At 38.0% G+C, this 18,438-nt stretch overlaps 1 protein-coding gene and 1 non-coding gene across 3 annotated transcripts in view; both read right to left on the bottom strand.

Moving 5' to 3' along the window:
• Positions 1 to 17,214, bottom strand: part of gripap1 (GRIP1 associated protein 1) — a 199,338-nt gene extending 182,124 nt beyond the window's left edge. The window contains exons 1-2 of one of the 2 annotated variants that reach the window (XM_039773970.1): positions 16,967 to 17,214; positions 2,229 to 2,295 (exon numbers count right to left, since the gene is read on the bottom strand). In XM_039773970.1, the coding sequence (XP_039629904.1) occupies positions 2,229 to 2,295; positions 16,967 to 17,008 (109 nt within the window). In that variant the 5' untranslated portion in view covers positions 17,009 to 17,214. The remainder of the gene's footprint in view (positions 1 to 2,228; positions 2,296 to 16,966) is intronic. The other variant, XM_039773971.1, reaches the window with a different exon arrangement.
• A 505-nt stretch (positions 17,215 to 17,719) lies between these two features.
• Positions 17,720 to 17,791, bottom strand: trnah-gug. Its single transcript has one exon. It is a non-coding gene; the product is annotated as a tRNA-His (tRNA).
• Between the last annotated feature and the right edge of the window lie 647 nt (positions 17,792 to 18,438).

The following is an 18,438-nucleotide window of genomic DNA, read 5'->3' as shown; positions in this document are numbered from 1 at the left end:
TATAATGCTATATTCTCATGCACTATGATCAGAGATTAATGCGGTAATGAATCAAGAGCTTTGTTCACTGACTGGCAAACACAGATTCAATACAAACAATGGAAACTCGGATAAGCAGAAGAGATACAAAACATGATTGATAAAAAAAGTTATTTGAGTGGTTTCTTTAAGGCACAGCTATTCATGAAATTGTTATTTCAAAAAAGAAAAAAGATCTTTTGCTAAAATATTGTATATTTGTGGGAAAATATATTATGTTTTGGACTTTACATAGAAAACAAGTATTTACATTTCTACATGGTACTGATCTTCAGTCTTGAATGGGTTTTGAAAACATATTGAGACATAATGAATATCGTATCAAAACAATTGTATCATTAATTACATACAAGTGAAATATAAATTACCCTTCAACTGCCAATCATTACCAACTGAAAGGGGGACAATAAAGTCAGAGATTATTAAAAACTAAAACGCACACATTCTCAAAGGTGGCCAGGTCTAAAGTGACTCGATTATAGACCTCTGCATGCATGTGAATCAAGCCTACCTTCTGCATTACTTTTCCCTAATGCACTTCTTGCCATTTAAAACGTCAAATAACTCTTCTACTTGAATAGCAGACAATACCATTACTTCTTTCAATTGCTCTCCTACACAATTACCAACCTTGAATAATAAGAATTAAGCCCTTTATATATATATATATATATATATATATATATATATATATAAAAATGTAATTTAATTGGTCAATTAAATGTTACTAGCCAAAGCCCGCCGTAGAATAGGAACGGAAAACGCTGAGAAAGGAATTCAGTATAACAAAGGCTTAGGAAACCACCGTTGCAGTATAACAAAAATAGCAAGGAGCGAAACCAATGCCAATAGTCGAGAGAGTACCTTCCTGTAGCAGGCTACAGAAAACATAGACATATATAGATAGACGCCGCATTCACTGTATTGCCCAGTCGTCACGATAAGTCAGCACTTCCGCCCTATTGCGAGTGGTAAAAGTCCAATTTAAACTAATACAGGTAGATGTGGAAAAAACAATAACGTTTTAAACAGTATCGTTTACATACAACAGATTTTGGCAAATCGTTTACATGCAATTATTTATATCCATTTATACACTAATAATGGCATTTATTAAATAATAAAATAATTATTATTAAATAATTCCTCCTGTATAAGTAACATTTTTTGGACTGCTTTCTTCCATCTCCGAAACATTTCTATACTTCGTCCTGTTCTTATGCAACACAGTACTAAAGTATTGGTTTATGTCTGAGTCACCTCACGTGTAGATTACTGTCATGGTATTCTATCTGTCATCCCACAAAAACGTATCCATCGCTTACAATTTATTCAAAATTCTGCTGCCAGGATAATAACCTGCTGTTCTAAATCCACTGAACATACTACACTTATTCTCTCTCAACTTAACTGGATTCCTGTTAACTACAGAATACAATACTAAATACCTCTCTGAACATTTAAAGCTCTCCACAACCTCACTGATCTCCTACAGACGGACACTTCTCTTGCTCACTCAGATGCTCATGTGCAGCTTGACTTTCTGTACCACACATCAAACTCTGTGCTATGGGAGCTCAAGCTTCTCTCATAGTGCTCCTCAACTCGGGAATTCTCTTCTCTCTCAAATACATCGGCTTGATTCAATAACACATTTTAAAACTACCCTCAAAACTTATCTTTTCAAACTGGCATATCTGTCTTGCTTGCGCTCACTGATAGATAGATAGATAGATAGATAGATAGATAGATAGATAGATAGATAGATAGATAGATAGATAGATAGATAGATAGATAGATAGATAGATAGATAGATAGATAGATAGATAGATAGATAGATAGATAGATAGATAGATAGATAGATAGATAGATAGATAGATAGATAGATAGATAGATAGATAGATAGATTCTGGTCAAGATAGAAAAACAACAGTTTTAGTTGCAATGGACTCAAGACTCAGACCACCCATGTTCATAATATACAACCTCCATGCACACCTGTGAAAGTGGAAACTGCAGCTAACACAGCTATGATATGCAACATGCTGAAGTACTCTTCATGGCCACTGTTCATGATTAAAATCAGCAAAAACACTTTTTATAACTAATGCACCTGCATTAACTAAATTTGCCACAATTCATTGCATAACAACAACTTAATGCAAACAGAAACAAACAATCATTCATACCTGCAGAGTTTTTGCGTAGATCATCAGAGAGCTGGTAATTCTGGGACCTTAGCTCCAGGAGTTGAGCCTATAAATTTACAAAATTGACAATAATTAACAAAAAATTAATGATACTCAATGGATGCAAAGCAAAGGAGTTTAAATTTAATTAGAACATTACTCGATTCTGTTGATGAGGGCACTTTGTCAGTTAACTGAAAGCAGCATTTAACATGTTCCTGAGTCACTTACCAATAAGTGTTAAATGATACTTATGCACAATTTTATGCTCCCTCTCTTACAGAACTTATGTTCTCATTTATAAATATAAAACTTTCTAGAGAAAGGAACTCATTATAAGATGTTTAACTTGAGATACAATAATTAAGAGCCTTTTATAAATGCATAATTTGAAACCCATTCTACAAAGCTGTCAGTTTTAGTAAAGTGATATGTTCAAATTAATATTGTCATAGTATGGGTAACAAAGCAATACAGTAGTACTACATTTTACTTTTTTGATGCCCATCACAAAGACAACAGAATCTTTTTTCTCATTTGCCAAAACATATGCAAGCAGCCATATAATACACAACAAACTGCAAAAAAAATACACTTTACAATAAATATATATTCATTTTAGAATGCAAGAAATGTACTTCATATTACATTATCAGTATAGACTATCAGCTTAGGAAAGGTCCAAGATCACATAATACAGGTTAACATGCCACAGTGCAGTACACCCAAAAATATTCACCCAAAACATAAAAAGGCACTGCAACTTACAAATATTTTTATGACTTTGAGGTAATATGACAGTTAGCTGCATGTTACTTACAGTGTGATAACATAACTAGAGCTTGCAAAATTATTTTCTACACTTCATTTATTTCATAAATCTGCATGTTGTTATATACATTAGGAGTAGTTTAGTGGACCATGTCATAAATCATGGCCTGACAATGACGGAGAATGGGCAAAGAGTCCAGTCCAACTTGAATCGCTACACATACCATCCATAACACAGGAAGCTGGAGAACAGGCATGTCTTCAACTTTCTACACTAGACCGTACCTACAATTGTTGCACATCATTCTGCACCGCAGTACAATACAATGAAGTCACACAATAGGTTTATGCTCCCCAGTGAATAAAAAATAGGTATAGTTCGCTGAAGTACATGCTATACAATTATGTTATTGTGTACAGTATATGTAAAAATGAACTAATGACATTTCCGTGCAATATCTACAGAACAGCAGGATGAGCTGCTGAGGATGGAAGGCAACATCTGTTCAAGAATGAACAGGAACTAGCCATTTTCCCTCTATACGGTGATCCAGATCTAATTATGCAATTTTCATTACGCTATAACTTATTAAGTTTATTACACAGAAAATCACCCGAAAAATCCTTCTCTCCATAGAGAAGTGTGCGAACTGGTGACAAGAAGAATCGTCTTCGCACCAAACTGGAATCGTCCCCGCATAAATCAAAGTCATCCAGACGATCTGGATCTGCATAATTAAATCTAGACTACCCTGTAGTGTTGACAAATAGCACCATCTGACTACATCAATTACAAGAGCAAATCATTACAGATCACACAACATGCCATAATATTAACTGTGTCAGTATACTGACACACTCCCGCATCTTTTGTCAACATCAGCTTACAAAGAAGCAGCAGGACAGGGTTCCATTTAAGAGGAACGGTGTTAAGAGTCAAGGATCTTTGCTATAAGAATGTGCAAGTAAGTGTCACTGTACTTAACTGAAATAGAGTAACTGCAGTAGATTATGCCCTACTGCCACTGCATAGATACATTCAGACAAAGCAGCATTGTGACCTAGGCACACCATCCGGTGGGGAGTGTTGTCTGTGGGGTCATCTACCTATCTGTAGCTTGTAGTTTGCACCAAATGTGGCTGACCCAGGCCATTACCCACCGCCTTCCTTGAATGAAAATGTATACACTGTAGTCCTGTGTGCTAAAAGTAGCAGTGTTTTGTATAATGTTCATCAGTGTGTTGTTGCTACTTTCAAAGAGTAATTCAAATGGTGTATGTGTGTATCAATTTGTTGTAAAAAAGCCATTTTGAAAAAGGATTGGTAGGTTTGGATAGCAGAGTTTCATTTTGACACAGAATTGAGATGTTTATCGCTGAGTGTTGTGTCTTATTTGTGTAGAGTTTTGACACAATGAACCAAATTCTGCAGCAATACCAAAAAACTTCAATAACGATGTGTGTTGTGTTTCAAAGCATTGAAACGGTAAATGAATTTGATTTTGTATTAACAAATGGAATTGCTTAATTTATTGCTTATCTCTCCATTATATTGAAAAAGTTTTCTGTTGTGTCCGCATCATTCAGCCTTGACTACTGCCCTCCACACCTCTCACCCAATCATAACTCCTACCGTGCACATTCTCTCTCCGTATCACCCCACAACACACTAAGTGCAGCTCTCAGTGCTCAGTCCTTCAACATAATTGGTTATAAGGGCAAGGCAGAAAATCAAAATTACCTATTTAGGAAAGTTGAATTTTAGATTGCGATAGAAAAACAGCAACAAGAGCTGTCAAAAAAAAGAAAAGGAACAAAAAAGAGCTGCATATAATAAAAAAAATCAAGAACAATGAGAATCATTCAATAATCGTGAAAGAGAAAAATATCCTGAACAATATGTGAACAGAAATGCAAAAAAGCAACATTTATAGAATGCAAGTTAGAGGATAAAGCAATTCTTAATATTTTTGACAAGGTGTTAATGTAATTGAATTTTTTATTTACTTTTTAATTTCTGCTTTTTTTTACTTTTCACTATGTTTAATTATTCATTGGTATTTAAAATAGAGACTTGCAGTGAAATACTCAAGTAACTAATTTTCTATCTGTAATAACGAAGGACCAAACCACCTTCCTCCAGTGCTCTGTATACTTTTCTATATACTACCTCTTTAAATACAATTGCTTTCTCTAACAGAAGGGCGCCCCAACACTCTTCGAGCAGCTGAGCCTCCAAATAGCTGGCATCAGCACCTGCCCCTCAAGGGTTTGCAAGCAAAGCAAGCAGGAAGCAGAGCCCCCTAGTGTACACAATAATAAATTAAGAGGTCATTTATATAGCACCTTTCCCTTGTTCAAAGCATTTCAGAGAAATACAAACAACAACAGGGCATATACAATATTGGATACAAATAATATCAATAACCCAAACAGATCAAACTACTGTATACCAATCCAAAGGCTTCAGTTTGTATTAACAACATTTGTTCAGACTACTTTAAACTAGAACATGGTACCAGACAAGGATGCCCCTTGTCACCACTACTGTTTGCAATCGCCACTGAATCACTGGTGGTTCACTGTCGAAATGCTGATCAGATAAAGAGGATTATCAGAGAAGTACTGGAACAGAAAATTTCTCTGTATGCAGATGATATGGTACTGTATATATAAGACCCACAAAATTCTGTGCTTGCAGTCTTAACAGCACGTACAGAATTTGAAAAGATCTCTGGTCTTAGAATTAATCTGAATAAAAGTATACTCTTTCTAGTGAATTCTCAAGCATATAATATTAGATTAGACACCCTACCTTTTATCACTGCAGATCAGTTTAAATACCTAGGGGTAAACATCACAAGTAAACACAAAGCTTTGTATCAACAAAATTTCGCCGTCTGCATGGAAAAAATTAAGCAAGACTTGCATAGATGGTCAACCCTTCATCTCACTCTAGCTGGAAGAATAAATGTTGTTAAGATGAATATTCTTCCTAAGCTACTTTTTTATTTCAAAACATTCCAATATACATCAATAAATCATCCATCCATTTTCCAACCCGCTGAATCCGAACACAGGGTCACGGGGGTCTGCTGGAGCCAATCCTAGCCAACACAGGGTGCAAGGCAGGAACCAATCCTGGGCAGGGTACCAACCCATCGCAGGACACACACAAACACCAAGCACACACTAGGGCCAATTTAGAATCACCAATCCACCTAACCTGCATGTCTTTGGGCTGTGGGAGGAAACCGGAGCACCTGGAGGAAACCCACGCAGACACGGGGAGAACATGCAAACTCCACGCAGGGAGGACCCGGGAAGTGAACCCGGGTCTCCTAACTGCGAGGCAGTAGTGCTACCACTGCGCCACCATGTCACCCTTCAAGAAATCATTTTTTAAGCAATTAGACTCAACAATAACCTCATTCATTTGGAACTCAAAACAGCCATGTATCCAAAGAGTGACCCTACAAAGACCTTAGGCAGAAGGTGGGATGGCTCTACCCAACTTTCAGTTCTATTACTGGGCAGCAAACATACAAGCTACAAAAACATGGGACACAAATAGATGAACATACACAGGCCTGGTCCGCAAGTAAAATCCTGCAGTACTTCTTTATATTCCCTGCTTTGTGCCCCAATAAATGCAAATTATCGCCAATATACTAATAACCCAACTGTGCTTCACTCACTCAGAATATGGAACCAATGTAGAAAGCATTTTAAGATGGAGAAGCTTTTGTCTGTGGCACCTCTGCAAGAGAACCACCTCTTTCAACCCTCGCAAACATATGCAGTTTTTAATATCTGGAAAAAAAATTGAGATTAAATTGCTTGGAGATCTTTATATAGACAACATCTTTGCATCCAATGAACAATTACATTCCAAATTTAACATTTCAGCTACACATTTCTTTCACTATCTTCAAATTAGGAACTTTGTTAAAGAGAACCTGATTTTCCTCATCTTGCACCTTCGTCCGTGCTGGAAAAAATATTGCTCAATTTCAAGGACTCAGACACCATCTCTGCAATATATAAAATTATTTTACAGTCCCACCTTTTCAAAGATCCAAGAGGACACTGGGAAAAAGATCTCTTAATCAATATACCAGAAAAGGAGTGGAAAGTAGCAATGCAGAGAATTCACTCGAGCTCCACATGCGCAAAGCATACAATTATTCAACTCAAAATTATATACCGAGCACATCTGTCTCGCCTAAAACTCTCCGAAATGTTTCCAGGGTAAGATCCAACCTGTGAACGCTGCAATCAAGTCCCAGCCTCACTGGGTCACATGTTTTGGGCATGCACCAAATTAACATCATTTTGGACCAAAATTTTTAAATACCTCTCAGACAGCCTTAGTGTCACAATCCCTCCTAACCCATTAACAGCTGTGTTTGGTGTTCTTCCAGATGGGTTTAAAGTGGAGAAGGACAAACAAACTGTGATTGCATTCACTACACATTTGGTACGCAGACTTATTTTGCTAAAATAGAAGAATCCTAACTCTCCTTTTTTAAGTCAGTGGGAAACCGATGTTTAATACTCTTTGAAATTGGAAAAAATCAAATATTCAGTTAGAGGATCTGTACAGATTTTTTTCAAAACATAGCAGGATCAATAATATTTTAGAATAAGCTCTTAAAGCACCAAGGAAGTAATTATCTCCGCATTTCTTATTCTTCTCCATTCATCTCTATTGGCCTATTAAACTCATCAATTTAGGTATGTTTACAAGCCTAAGTTTTACCCTGTTGGCCATGCTCTGTCTCTCAGGGGTGGGGGGGATTTGTTCTCAATCCTATTTCTTGTAAAAATTGATTGATTTGTATGGAATGATTACGTTAACTAAAAAAAAAACCAAATAAGACAGTTTGTTTGAAGCTTAGTCTAATTATTTACTTGCACCAACTGTCAGCATTGTCAGTGTGTATTTTCCTCCCACATCCTAAAGTGATTAATGCGTAATTGTCGGTGCATGCACGGTTTCCCCCATAATCCTAAACTATATACGCAAATTAAAAAAAAAAATGAATGGATGCTTGGACAGACATCTGTAGACATGCTCATGACAATCAAAGAATGAATGTAAAGTAGTGCTGGGCGGTATGACCAAAATTCTACATCATGGTATTTTTCAGAATTGTACCAGTTTCAAGGTATTCAACGGTATATTTTCCCCATGCATGAGTTAACCACATTTTCCACTGCAATTACTGCAGTAGACTGGCTAAGAATAACCTATTCCACTCTCATGAGAATTGTACAAAGAAACATTTTAATGTGCATACAAGTATGCATGGCCCCATAAAGTGATAGTTTTCAAAGAGGGGGGAACTAATCAGGCACTAATAAAGAGAAAGACAGTTGCAATCAAAATATAGAACCTTTTAATTGAACAAATTTTGCAAACAACTTAAACTAAAATTTTGACACCATATTGTCAACCATCCAAAGAGGCATTTAGACTTAGTAAAATATTCAGAGGTGCTTGTCAAAAGTTGTATTGCACTGGACATGTCTTAGAAAAGGAATAGTAAATATATTTTGAAAACCAACTTTCAGTTAATGTTAATCTCTGTCCACTGACACATTAATGTGACTTTTTAAACAACTTTACCATCATTAAACTGCATAATATTTAAACTAATAAATGATAACAATAAAATAATAAAAAATAGTGCAACTTCCATTAATACTATTAGTTCAAAACTTCAAGCCTAGGTACATTACACAGTATCCACCAAAATAAAATAAAACAACTGCAACCTGGTGATGACATCTTCACCAACTGAACCGTCATTAAGGCAAATTGCAATATAAAAATAAAATAATAAAACTGCAACTTGTATTTATAATGCTATTTGTGGTATAGTGGGTACGAGGCTCAAAAAAAAAAAAAAAAAAAAAAGGTCAGTTTTTAAATCCAGTTCGCCGGGTCCATCTCCGTGGGCGTGATTGCACGACCGTGGGGAGTAGATGAGGTGATTGGGGCGAGTCGCACCCGATCGTTCTCAACTGCTTCATCAGCTTACTGCAGTGTCTGAATATGGCGCTGCGCCCACTGAGACATATACAGTGGGTACAGAAAGTATTCAGACCCCCTTCAATTTTTCACTCTTTGTTATATTGCGGCCATTTGCAATGGAAAAAAATTAATTTAAATGACTTTAGCAAATGGCCGCAATATAACAGAGTGAAAAATTGAGGGGTCTGAATACTTTCCGTACCCACTGTACTTATGGGCCAGCAGGATAGGGGGAAGGAAAAAACAAAAGATAGAACACAAGGAGGTTAAAGAAGGGAAAAAGTAGTCATGGGAGCCGATCCAGACACGAAGAATGTTAAGGCAGCACGAGCTGGGGCTCCGTGAGGGAGCACAGGCTGAGATGCTCTAGGGGCTGGTTCACCCGACTGATTAAGCGTGTAGAGTGGGGCGAGCAAAATGTAAGACTTCCTAATGGATCTGAGGAGTGACTGAGTGAGCACAAAGGAAGACGGGAGGTGTGCCGACCTCGGACAGTCTGGCTGCGCAGTGTAGTGGTAGCCAAGACAGGGGCCGACAGGAAGCAGTTCGTGCTGCAAAGGCTTCGCTAGCAACGCCAGTGAAGGGTGAGCCGTGGAGATAGAAGGTGGTGTGCTGCGATCAGGCGAAGAGAGAGACTGCATTTTAACCTCTATTTTAACAGATTTATTTAGTATGGATTTTATACCCATGTTTCACTGGTTTTATGGATTTGCTATTTATTTGGGTACTGTATTTTTCTGAACACTGCACAATGGACACTTTTGGTTTTATTTTTGACTGTTTTTAACAAAAGCACTTGAGCACTTTCCACCATCCCCTGGTTTCAGGGAGATTTCTCAGCTCATCTCGGTCATAACTATCGGTTATGACGGTGTTGGTTCAGACTCCCATGTGGGAAAAGGGAGTCTGTAGGGGATGGGCATCGTCACACTATTACACAGAACTCATGTACATTACACAGTATTGAAAAAAAAATAAAAATAAAACTAGTAAAACTTGGCTTGCAGTATTAACCGGTTGTATAGAAACAGTATTCACACATTTGAACATAAATGGTCCACATGCTAACTTTTAAAACCAAAGTATCTTCAGACAACAGACACGGCACCCTTTTTCGTCAAAAGTTCTTCTGTGTCATCATGTTCAACTTTATCGTCTTCTACAGCTTCCGTTTACGAATGTTCTCTGTCCATTTTCACCACTCAATACCTCCACTAACACATGTACTCTGTTGCTTGCCTGTTTAGCAGTGCAGCAGTGAAAAAGGTCCCCCCTTAAACAGTTTCCCGCTGAGCCACATTCCGAACATTGTTTAGGCTATTTAAACCGGTGTTCCGGTATAAGAAAAATCTATATCATAACAAAAATAAAAATGTTTTTGGTATGAACCGTTATACCGCTCAGCACTAATGTAAAGCCTCTAATCCTTTATTGGGACTGTGTAGGACACTACATTAAAAACGGATTATAATCTCACCATTTTTTTCAGCTCCTGTTACAAACTCATGACAGTATAAGTTAAAAGATTACAACTCGCATCTGTTCAGTCATATCCTTGCACTCTCAGAGTATGCACAAATGTATTTTTCAGTTAATTCCAGTACTATATAAAAATACCAATAAAAGTGTAAGTTTGTTTTTTTGTTTCCGTTAATAACAAGCACAATTCTCATAACTGAGTGCTGAAATGTTCCTGTCTCAAAAGGAGAAATTCCACACAACTTCAACAGTTATTTTTTAAAAGTTAATGTGGTGCTGTAATATCACCTATGTGAGCCATTTTCATATGTAGTTTTTACTCACGTTTTTCTTACATATTATAATTTCCCAAGTAATTCATCTATTTTCATTTACACGAGGATAGTACGGACGTTCATTCTGTACTACAGATACTGGGAAAAAAAGCTAATACCATTACATTTTCAGATTAATACTGACCTAGTACAAAAGTATCAATCCTTGTGACATGTCTACATGTAATAAATTTCAACTCTGTATCTCATCAGCAAGTCAGTATTGGAGAAAAATTTTTTAGCTATCTTTAACAATATCTTCTCTTAACAATTACTTCTCTGCCTAAGACATGCTCATCCATAATTGGTATTCCTGATGTCTTATTAATAAATGCATGTTTCATTTCAGGTTCTGTCTCTACTGCCCTCAAAACTGCTGCAGTTACCCCAATCCTTAAAAAAACTTGACCTGGATCATTCTTCTCTCTCTTTAGTTACAGGCCTATCCCTAATCTCCCTTTTTTGGCTAAGGTGATGGAATGCGTTATTGCTACACAACTCCATGCTTTTCTTCTACACAATACACTCTATGAGCCATTTCAGTCTGGCTTTCGCACACAGCACAGCACTGAGACAGCTCTTCTCCGTGAAGTTAATGATTTTCTCCGGTCTGCAGATTGCGGCTCACTTAATATTCTCCTCCTTCTTGACTTAAGTGCAACATTTGACACTGTTAATCATGAAATCCTCCTAAAACTGAAGTGTTACTGGTAGGCCGAAACTCCCAACTTTCTAAGGCATCCAACCTCTGTTTCTGTTGATGGTACACTTGTCAAAACTGCTCCCGTTGCCAAAAATTTGGTGTTTTGTTTGATTCATCACTTAACTATCATCTCCGTAACATTGCCCACCTCTGTCCATTTCTGTCCTTTAATGATGCTCAAACTCTGGTTCATGGGTTTAATAATGCCTCGCTGCAGAATCTATACAGAAGCTACAGTACATTCAGAACTCCACAGCCAGAGTCCTCACCCACACAAAGCGTTTTGCTCACATCTCCCCTGTTCTCTCCCAGCTTCATTGGTTACAGTTTCCATCAAGGATTAAATTCAAGATTCTGCTTCTCACCTTCAAAGCCTTATATAACCTTGCCAACCACCACCCCACCAAACCTCACTCAGCTTCTAGCTCCTTACGCTCCTTGTTGATCTTTCTGATCCTCGGGCAGCAATCTCCTTACTGTTCCACACACTAGACTCTCCACCCTGGAGGCAGATCATTCAGTGGTATGGCCCTTCAACTCTGGAACTCTCCTCCTCAGTCTCTCCAAGATTGCTCCTCTTTTTCCTTTAACCTTTAAATCTCAACCAAAAATTTTCCTGTTTAAACTTTTGTGTAATTTTTTTATTTTTTTTACCTCTGTATGTAAAGCAACCTTGGGTTTATGAAAGGCGCTCTATAAATGCAATTTATTAGTATTATTAACACTAGAATTACCAGGAATTACCATGGAATAGGATTACCATGGAATAGCCGGCTGCTTGCAGCTAGTCTTTATCAACACATTTAGATGACAAAAGACGCCGACGGAGAGGTGTGAACGGATTTAAGAAGCGATTTAAGGTGGGACGGATCTACATGTTTTTTCATAGGCTCTGGTGATTTTAGTGTTAATATACAGAGCTTGATAATGTGGTAATCAGAGGTGGCAATCAGAAACGTATAAAGGATTGTCATGGGATCTCATGAATGTGAATAATATTTTGATGTCAAAAAGATAAGCTAAACTGAAGAAGAACATACTGAAATAAAAAGCTAGTTTGAATGCAAAAGAGTTCAAGAAAAATGCATGAAAGACCAGGGGCCTCATGTATAAACGGTGCGTACGCACAGAAATATTGCGTACGAACGTTTCCATGTTCAAATCGCAATGTATAAAACCTAAACTTGGCCTAAAGCCACGCACATTTCCACGGTACCTCATACCCTGTCGTACGTAAGTTCTCCGCTCGGTTTTGCAGACTGGCGGCACCCAGCGTCAAAGCAATGCTACTGTTCCTGTGTGGTTTATCTTTCTTTTTCAGATCCACACTCCTGACGGGGCTTTATAAATGCACTGAAATTAACCGCATATTGTTTATTAGTTTAATGCATCTGATTGTAAATAACCTGTAACAATATAATGGTCCACAGGATGGTCTATTTATATATATATATATACTATTCTAAATACCATAGCTGCTTTAGCGTTGTTACTCTCACTGCATCTTCTTTCAGCTGCTCCCATTAGGGGTTGACACAGCGGATCATCTTTTTCCATATTACTCTCACTGCACCACTCAGAGCAGCTGATCGGAAACAGAATTATCGGTATACAGTATCAAGCACACGTTGCCTCAGCCATGCTTCCTATTTGAACTGCTTCTCACACGGCAAACGCTTCAAAACCTTTACTGTATGGACCTAACAGTTTCATCCCAAGAGCTGTAAATGCACTCTGTCACTCCATCAACTGCTCCTTGTAGAACTGTTTGTACTTATAAGTACAATTACCTCACTGTAAACTTATGATACAGTTAATATTGCACAATCTGAGCCATTTTATAAAGAGCGTATTTACATATGATGATGATATCATTTTTAAAGATGAAATGCAGCAAAATATATTTATTATACAGATAAAACTTTAAATAATCTATATTGTTAATAATTAAAAGGAACCGGTATTGCTATGCTAGCATGGATCTGAAGCTCCGTTCACGGGTTGTTCCTGCCGCCTCGCACTGTATGCTTCACTGGAACTGGCATAAAGGATGGAATAATTTAACATGTACTACGAAAATATTTCAATGTTCCTTAAAAATTTTAGATGGCTTAACGTCAACCACAGAGCTGATTGTGTGGTGATTGGGTATTTGGAGAAAGAAAAGGAAGGACAGGAATTGGAGGTTAGTACGTTTGAAAGAGACAGTACTGCTGCAATAAATTAGTTTATCGAAGGTCGCGCACAATCACTACACCACCGTTTGTCCCATGTTTAATAACATGCTTTAACTCCTATCATCATGAAAATGATATCACATATACAGTGGGTACGGAAAGTATTCAGACCCCCTTCAATTTTTCACTCTTCGTTATATTGCAGCCATTTGCTAAAACCATTTAATTTTTTCCCTCATTAATGTACACACAGAACCCCATATTGACAGACAAAAAAAAAAAAAGAATTTTTGAAATTGTTACAGATTTATTAAAAAAGAAAAACAAACATCACATGGTCCTAAGTATTCAGACGCTTTGCTCAGTATTTAGTAGAAGCACCCTTTTGAGCTCATACAGCCATGAGTCTTCTTGGGAAAGATCAAACAAGTTTTTCACACCTAGATTTGGGGATCCTCTGCCATTCCTCCTTGCAGATCCTCTCCAGTTCTGTCAGGTTGGATGGTAAACGTTGGTGGACAGCCATTTTAGGTCTCCCCAGAGATGCTCAATTGGGTTTAAGTCAGGGCTCTGGCTGGGCCATTCAAGAACAGTCACAGAGTTGTTGTGAAGCCACTCCTTCGTTATTTTAGCTGTGTGCTTAGGGTCATTGTCTTGTTGGAAGGTAAACCTTCGGCCCAGTCATCAGACCAGAGAATCTTATTTCTCACCATCTCAGAGTTCTTCAGGTGTCTTGAAAACTCCAAGATAGAACTTTTTGGCCTTAATTCTAAGCGGTATGTGTGGAGACAACCAGGCACTGCTCATCACTTGTCCAATACAGTCCCCACAGTGAAGCATGGTGGTGGCAGCATCATGCTGTGGGGGTGTTTTTCAGCTGCAGGGATAGGACGACTGGTTGCAATCGAGGGAAAGATGAATGCGGCCACGTACATGGATATCCTGGACAAAAACCTTCGCCAGAGTGCTAAGAACCTCAGACTGGGCCAAAGGTTTACCTTCCAACAACACAATGACCCTAAGCAGTTATCTGTAAAGATACAAGACCCTACACCGTTGTTAAAAACAAGGACTTTTGACAAATGACACAGGTTTTTGAACTGTAGTATACTATACCAAAACAGAAACCAAATGAGTGAAGTTATTATACATAGGCTTTATGGAGATCTGAACCAAAGCATCACCACATCACTCAGGTCAGCCCAGAGAGAAGTACAAGTTGTACAAGTACAACTCAGAAAAAAAGGTCAAACCACATGGCTGTGAAAGTTACGTCACAATACAGGAAAAACATCAAAGTAATTATTGAAAACTGTAGTAAATGACACATGAAGTCCAATTAAAATTGACTGAAATGTGAATGATTACGTAAATTTCACTGACCGAGAGGGAAACCAGTGCAGGGAAGAGTAAAAGGATTTGTCATACAAGCATTGTGTGGTGAGAAAAAAAATTGACTAGGATGAGCTGGGCATATGGAGTAAAAGTGCACTATGAAGTAGGCCAAGGGAAAAAGAAGAAATATGCAAGATTATTTGCACCAAAAATAAATGCAATTCAACATGTTAACATTATAGTAATGCAATACATGTGCACATGGTGCATTTAATTTTGGCACAGTCATGTTATAAATATAAACGTATCAACCAAATGATTGACTGTTTTCAGCACACAATTTTTTGTGTCCATTTAACGTGGAATACGAAAACAAAACCGATCAATTAACAGCTTTGCCAAAGGAAAGACCAATAATCGTTATAACAAGTTAAAATCTCTCCTCCTTCCTATATTATTATGACCATCCCTGGGTAAGAAATTTTTTTTTCCTTTCCTACAGTATTGCAATGTAGTGAACATGGTGAATTGCATTTAACATTGGGGGTTACTCTGTTCCACTCCATCTGAACTAGTGTGGTATTGAGGTATCACCCATATCATGGCTGCACTGAGGTCCTAATCTGGATCCTGAGTTGGTTTGTGGTGGGTGCGGCAATGTACTGCATCAGTGCATGCTCCTAACCTGTATTGGCACAAAAACATCTTCCATAGAGAACTGGCCAATGACAACATGGAATAAAGCTGTGGCAAAGTTTCACCCCTAAGGATACCACAGACCATTGGAAGTATGGGTAAACTAGCACAAACAGGAAATGTATGCCTCCTTTATATAACTGCAATGTAAACATCAGATTGAAATAAAGAGAACATTTGTTGAGGGCTTCCGGAAACTAATATTAAATAGTACATAAGTATATTCCTTCTAGTATTATATATATAGTATATAAATAGTGTCATATGAATAGCCACAAATACTGCAAGCCTTAAAATCAACAGCCAATAAGATCTACAGGAATGGTAAAAAGGAACTACGTCCCATGGCATAATACCATGGCTTGAAACTGTTACAAGGATGTAAAGTTTTCGTAGCCTACACACAAAGAGTTTTAAACTGCTGAAAGCAATGAATAAAGGCAAAGAAGCCCAAATTCAAACAGTAGATTCTCAGGAACTGCTTCATAAAATGACGCATGAGAGGGCAGTTTACTGTCAAGTATGTAATGTGATTTCATAACACTATCAGGCTGAGATTTTCCCCGTGATGTGTCAGCTTCCTTTACATGTGTAGGCAATGTCTTCGTAACATGCTGCAGGGAAAAAAAAGATTTGTACCGATATCAGAGCTATCGTTTTGCATTGTCGTTGTTGGCAATGACAAGAAAACCAATTCCTTCACCGAGACCAAACCGGTGAAAGTCTCACCTCTTCCAGACTATTAACAACAGTTTAAATAGGCTTGGCTACTCTGTTACAATAACGTAACAGACAAAAAAATTGGAAGATGAGGTTTATCGAACTTAGAGAAAACACTGCCAAACAATTATTAATGTGCAGTACACTCAGATTACGAGCATCACCTGTAAAGTGTTTACCTGGTCTTAGTCATCTACTCAGTGACATGACACACGACGAAATCAAGCCTGCTTAATCGGACGGGCCGTGAACACTAACAATCGTCATATAAACAAGGGAACTACGCAGCCTGACATATCTCAACGCAAAAAAAGGAAATTCTTCCTCCGCAGCATAACTACTCGAGCTCCGTGGATGCAACCGCGGCCTGCACAGAACCGCGCCTGAATTTAAACCGGTACATTTGCCTTACTCTCCAACACCTAAAACAACACATCGCCGCAGGTTTCGGAACACGCAGCCCTACCTGTCGCGCCTTGTTTCATCTAAGTGGTCTGACTTACCTGCAAACGATGAAACTCCTCCTCCGACAGTGCCTGCGCCATCTTTACTGCAGGTTGGAGCGACTGGTCGCGACCAACTCCCCAAGAAGGGGGGAAGACTACGTAGTGGTGAAGAACTGATTCCTACATTCAGTCCCTCTGGTGTATATGTAATCCAGTACTGTTAAGCATCCAGCAAATGTAGACAAATTCGTTATTTCAATAAAAAGTGTAACAACAGTGAGGAAAGCACACCACGCCTTTGTTACTGTATATAATGAGAAACTGTGGATGACAGCACATTCCCCAGTTATGTCTATTGTCTAATAAAAGCTGAAATCGCCTACCATCACACTTGTGTAGCGCCTTTCCAACTAAAATAAGCGTCTATTTTGAAAACGACGCAGCCTGAGCTGCACGCTCCCGTACTACGTAGTCTCCTTGCGGCTTTGTACTAATTTTATGTCGCACCTCTGGTCGCCAATTACTGCATTCATGCAGTTTAGGTCATTAACATTTCTATAATGAGGAAAAACTTTTTTATGACACGCAATGCACGATCTTTTTAAGATCTGTTCTCGTTTATATTACACTACAGACGTGCATCGTATTTTCGATTCAGTGGCAACAGATGCCACCGCATGATCCACGCGGCACGCGTGATGTACTCTTTAACAAAACACAATGACATTTCATACGAAATGCGACCACGGAGTATTTGTCACCAATGTGTTATATTAGACACAATAAATAAAAATATTCTTCAGTTATTGATGCCGTGACCCGGATTCGAACCGGGGTTGCTGCGGCCACAACGCAGAGTACTGACCACTATACGATCACGGCGAGCTACCGAAGACATGACGTTAGAGGCGCGCTTTGTGTTTTTAATGATTATTCATGTAATTTGGTTTTATTCCTATAGATGTCAGTGTGGTATTAATGTACAGTACTGTATACGTTTAACCATAAAACAGACATTTCAAAATGTTTACAGTAATAAATTATCCTAAAGATTTTTATAAAGTATCACAACGAATAACAGTTTCTTTTATACGGAAGCGTATTAGGGCCACGGTGAAAAAAAAACAAAACGGTAAAGAACCCCTACTTTTTCAATTCAAAACAAAATGTGCAACTCAACATTATAAATAATAATGTCTGTATGCATAAAATTCCCAAAATAACTAAAACTGTACTTTAAACTTCACCTATATTCCAATAGGGTGTTCAATATTGATAGCATTTGAATTTTCGCTGTTAATGCCAGACTGTTTCTGTAAATTCTGCTGGGGAACCAAATTCACCGAGCTGTGGCATCTGTCATTGAGGCCGGTGCTACTTAAACATGAGAGCACACAATCAATGAGAATATGTGCCGGAGTGTGACTGAAAGCTCATTTGGACACTTGGATAATGATGAGACAGAACTACGGCAGCTATTCTGCAGTGCAATTGATATTGTGATTGGTGACTAAGATAGCATTTCAATG

Source organism: Polypterus senegalus, chromosome 13 (assembly GCF_016835505.1).
Source record: "Polypterus senegalus isolate Bchr_013 chromosome 13, ASM1683550v1, whole genome shotgun sequence".
Lineage (NCBI taxonomy): Eukaryota > Metazoa > Chordata > Cladistia > Polypteriformes > Polypteridae > Polypterus > Polypterus senegalus.
Note: the sequence above shows the minus strand (reverse complement) of the source record. Positions and strands in the feature narration are given on the sequence as shown.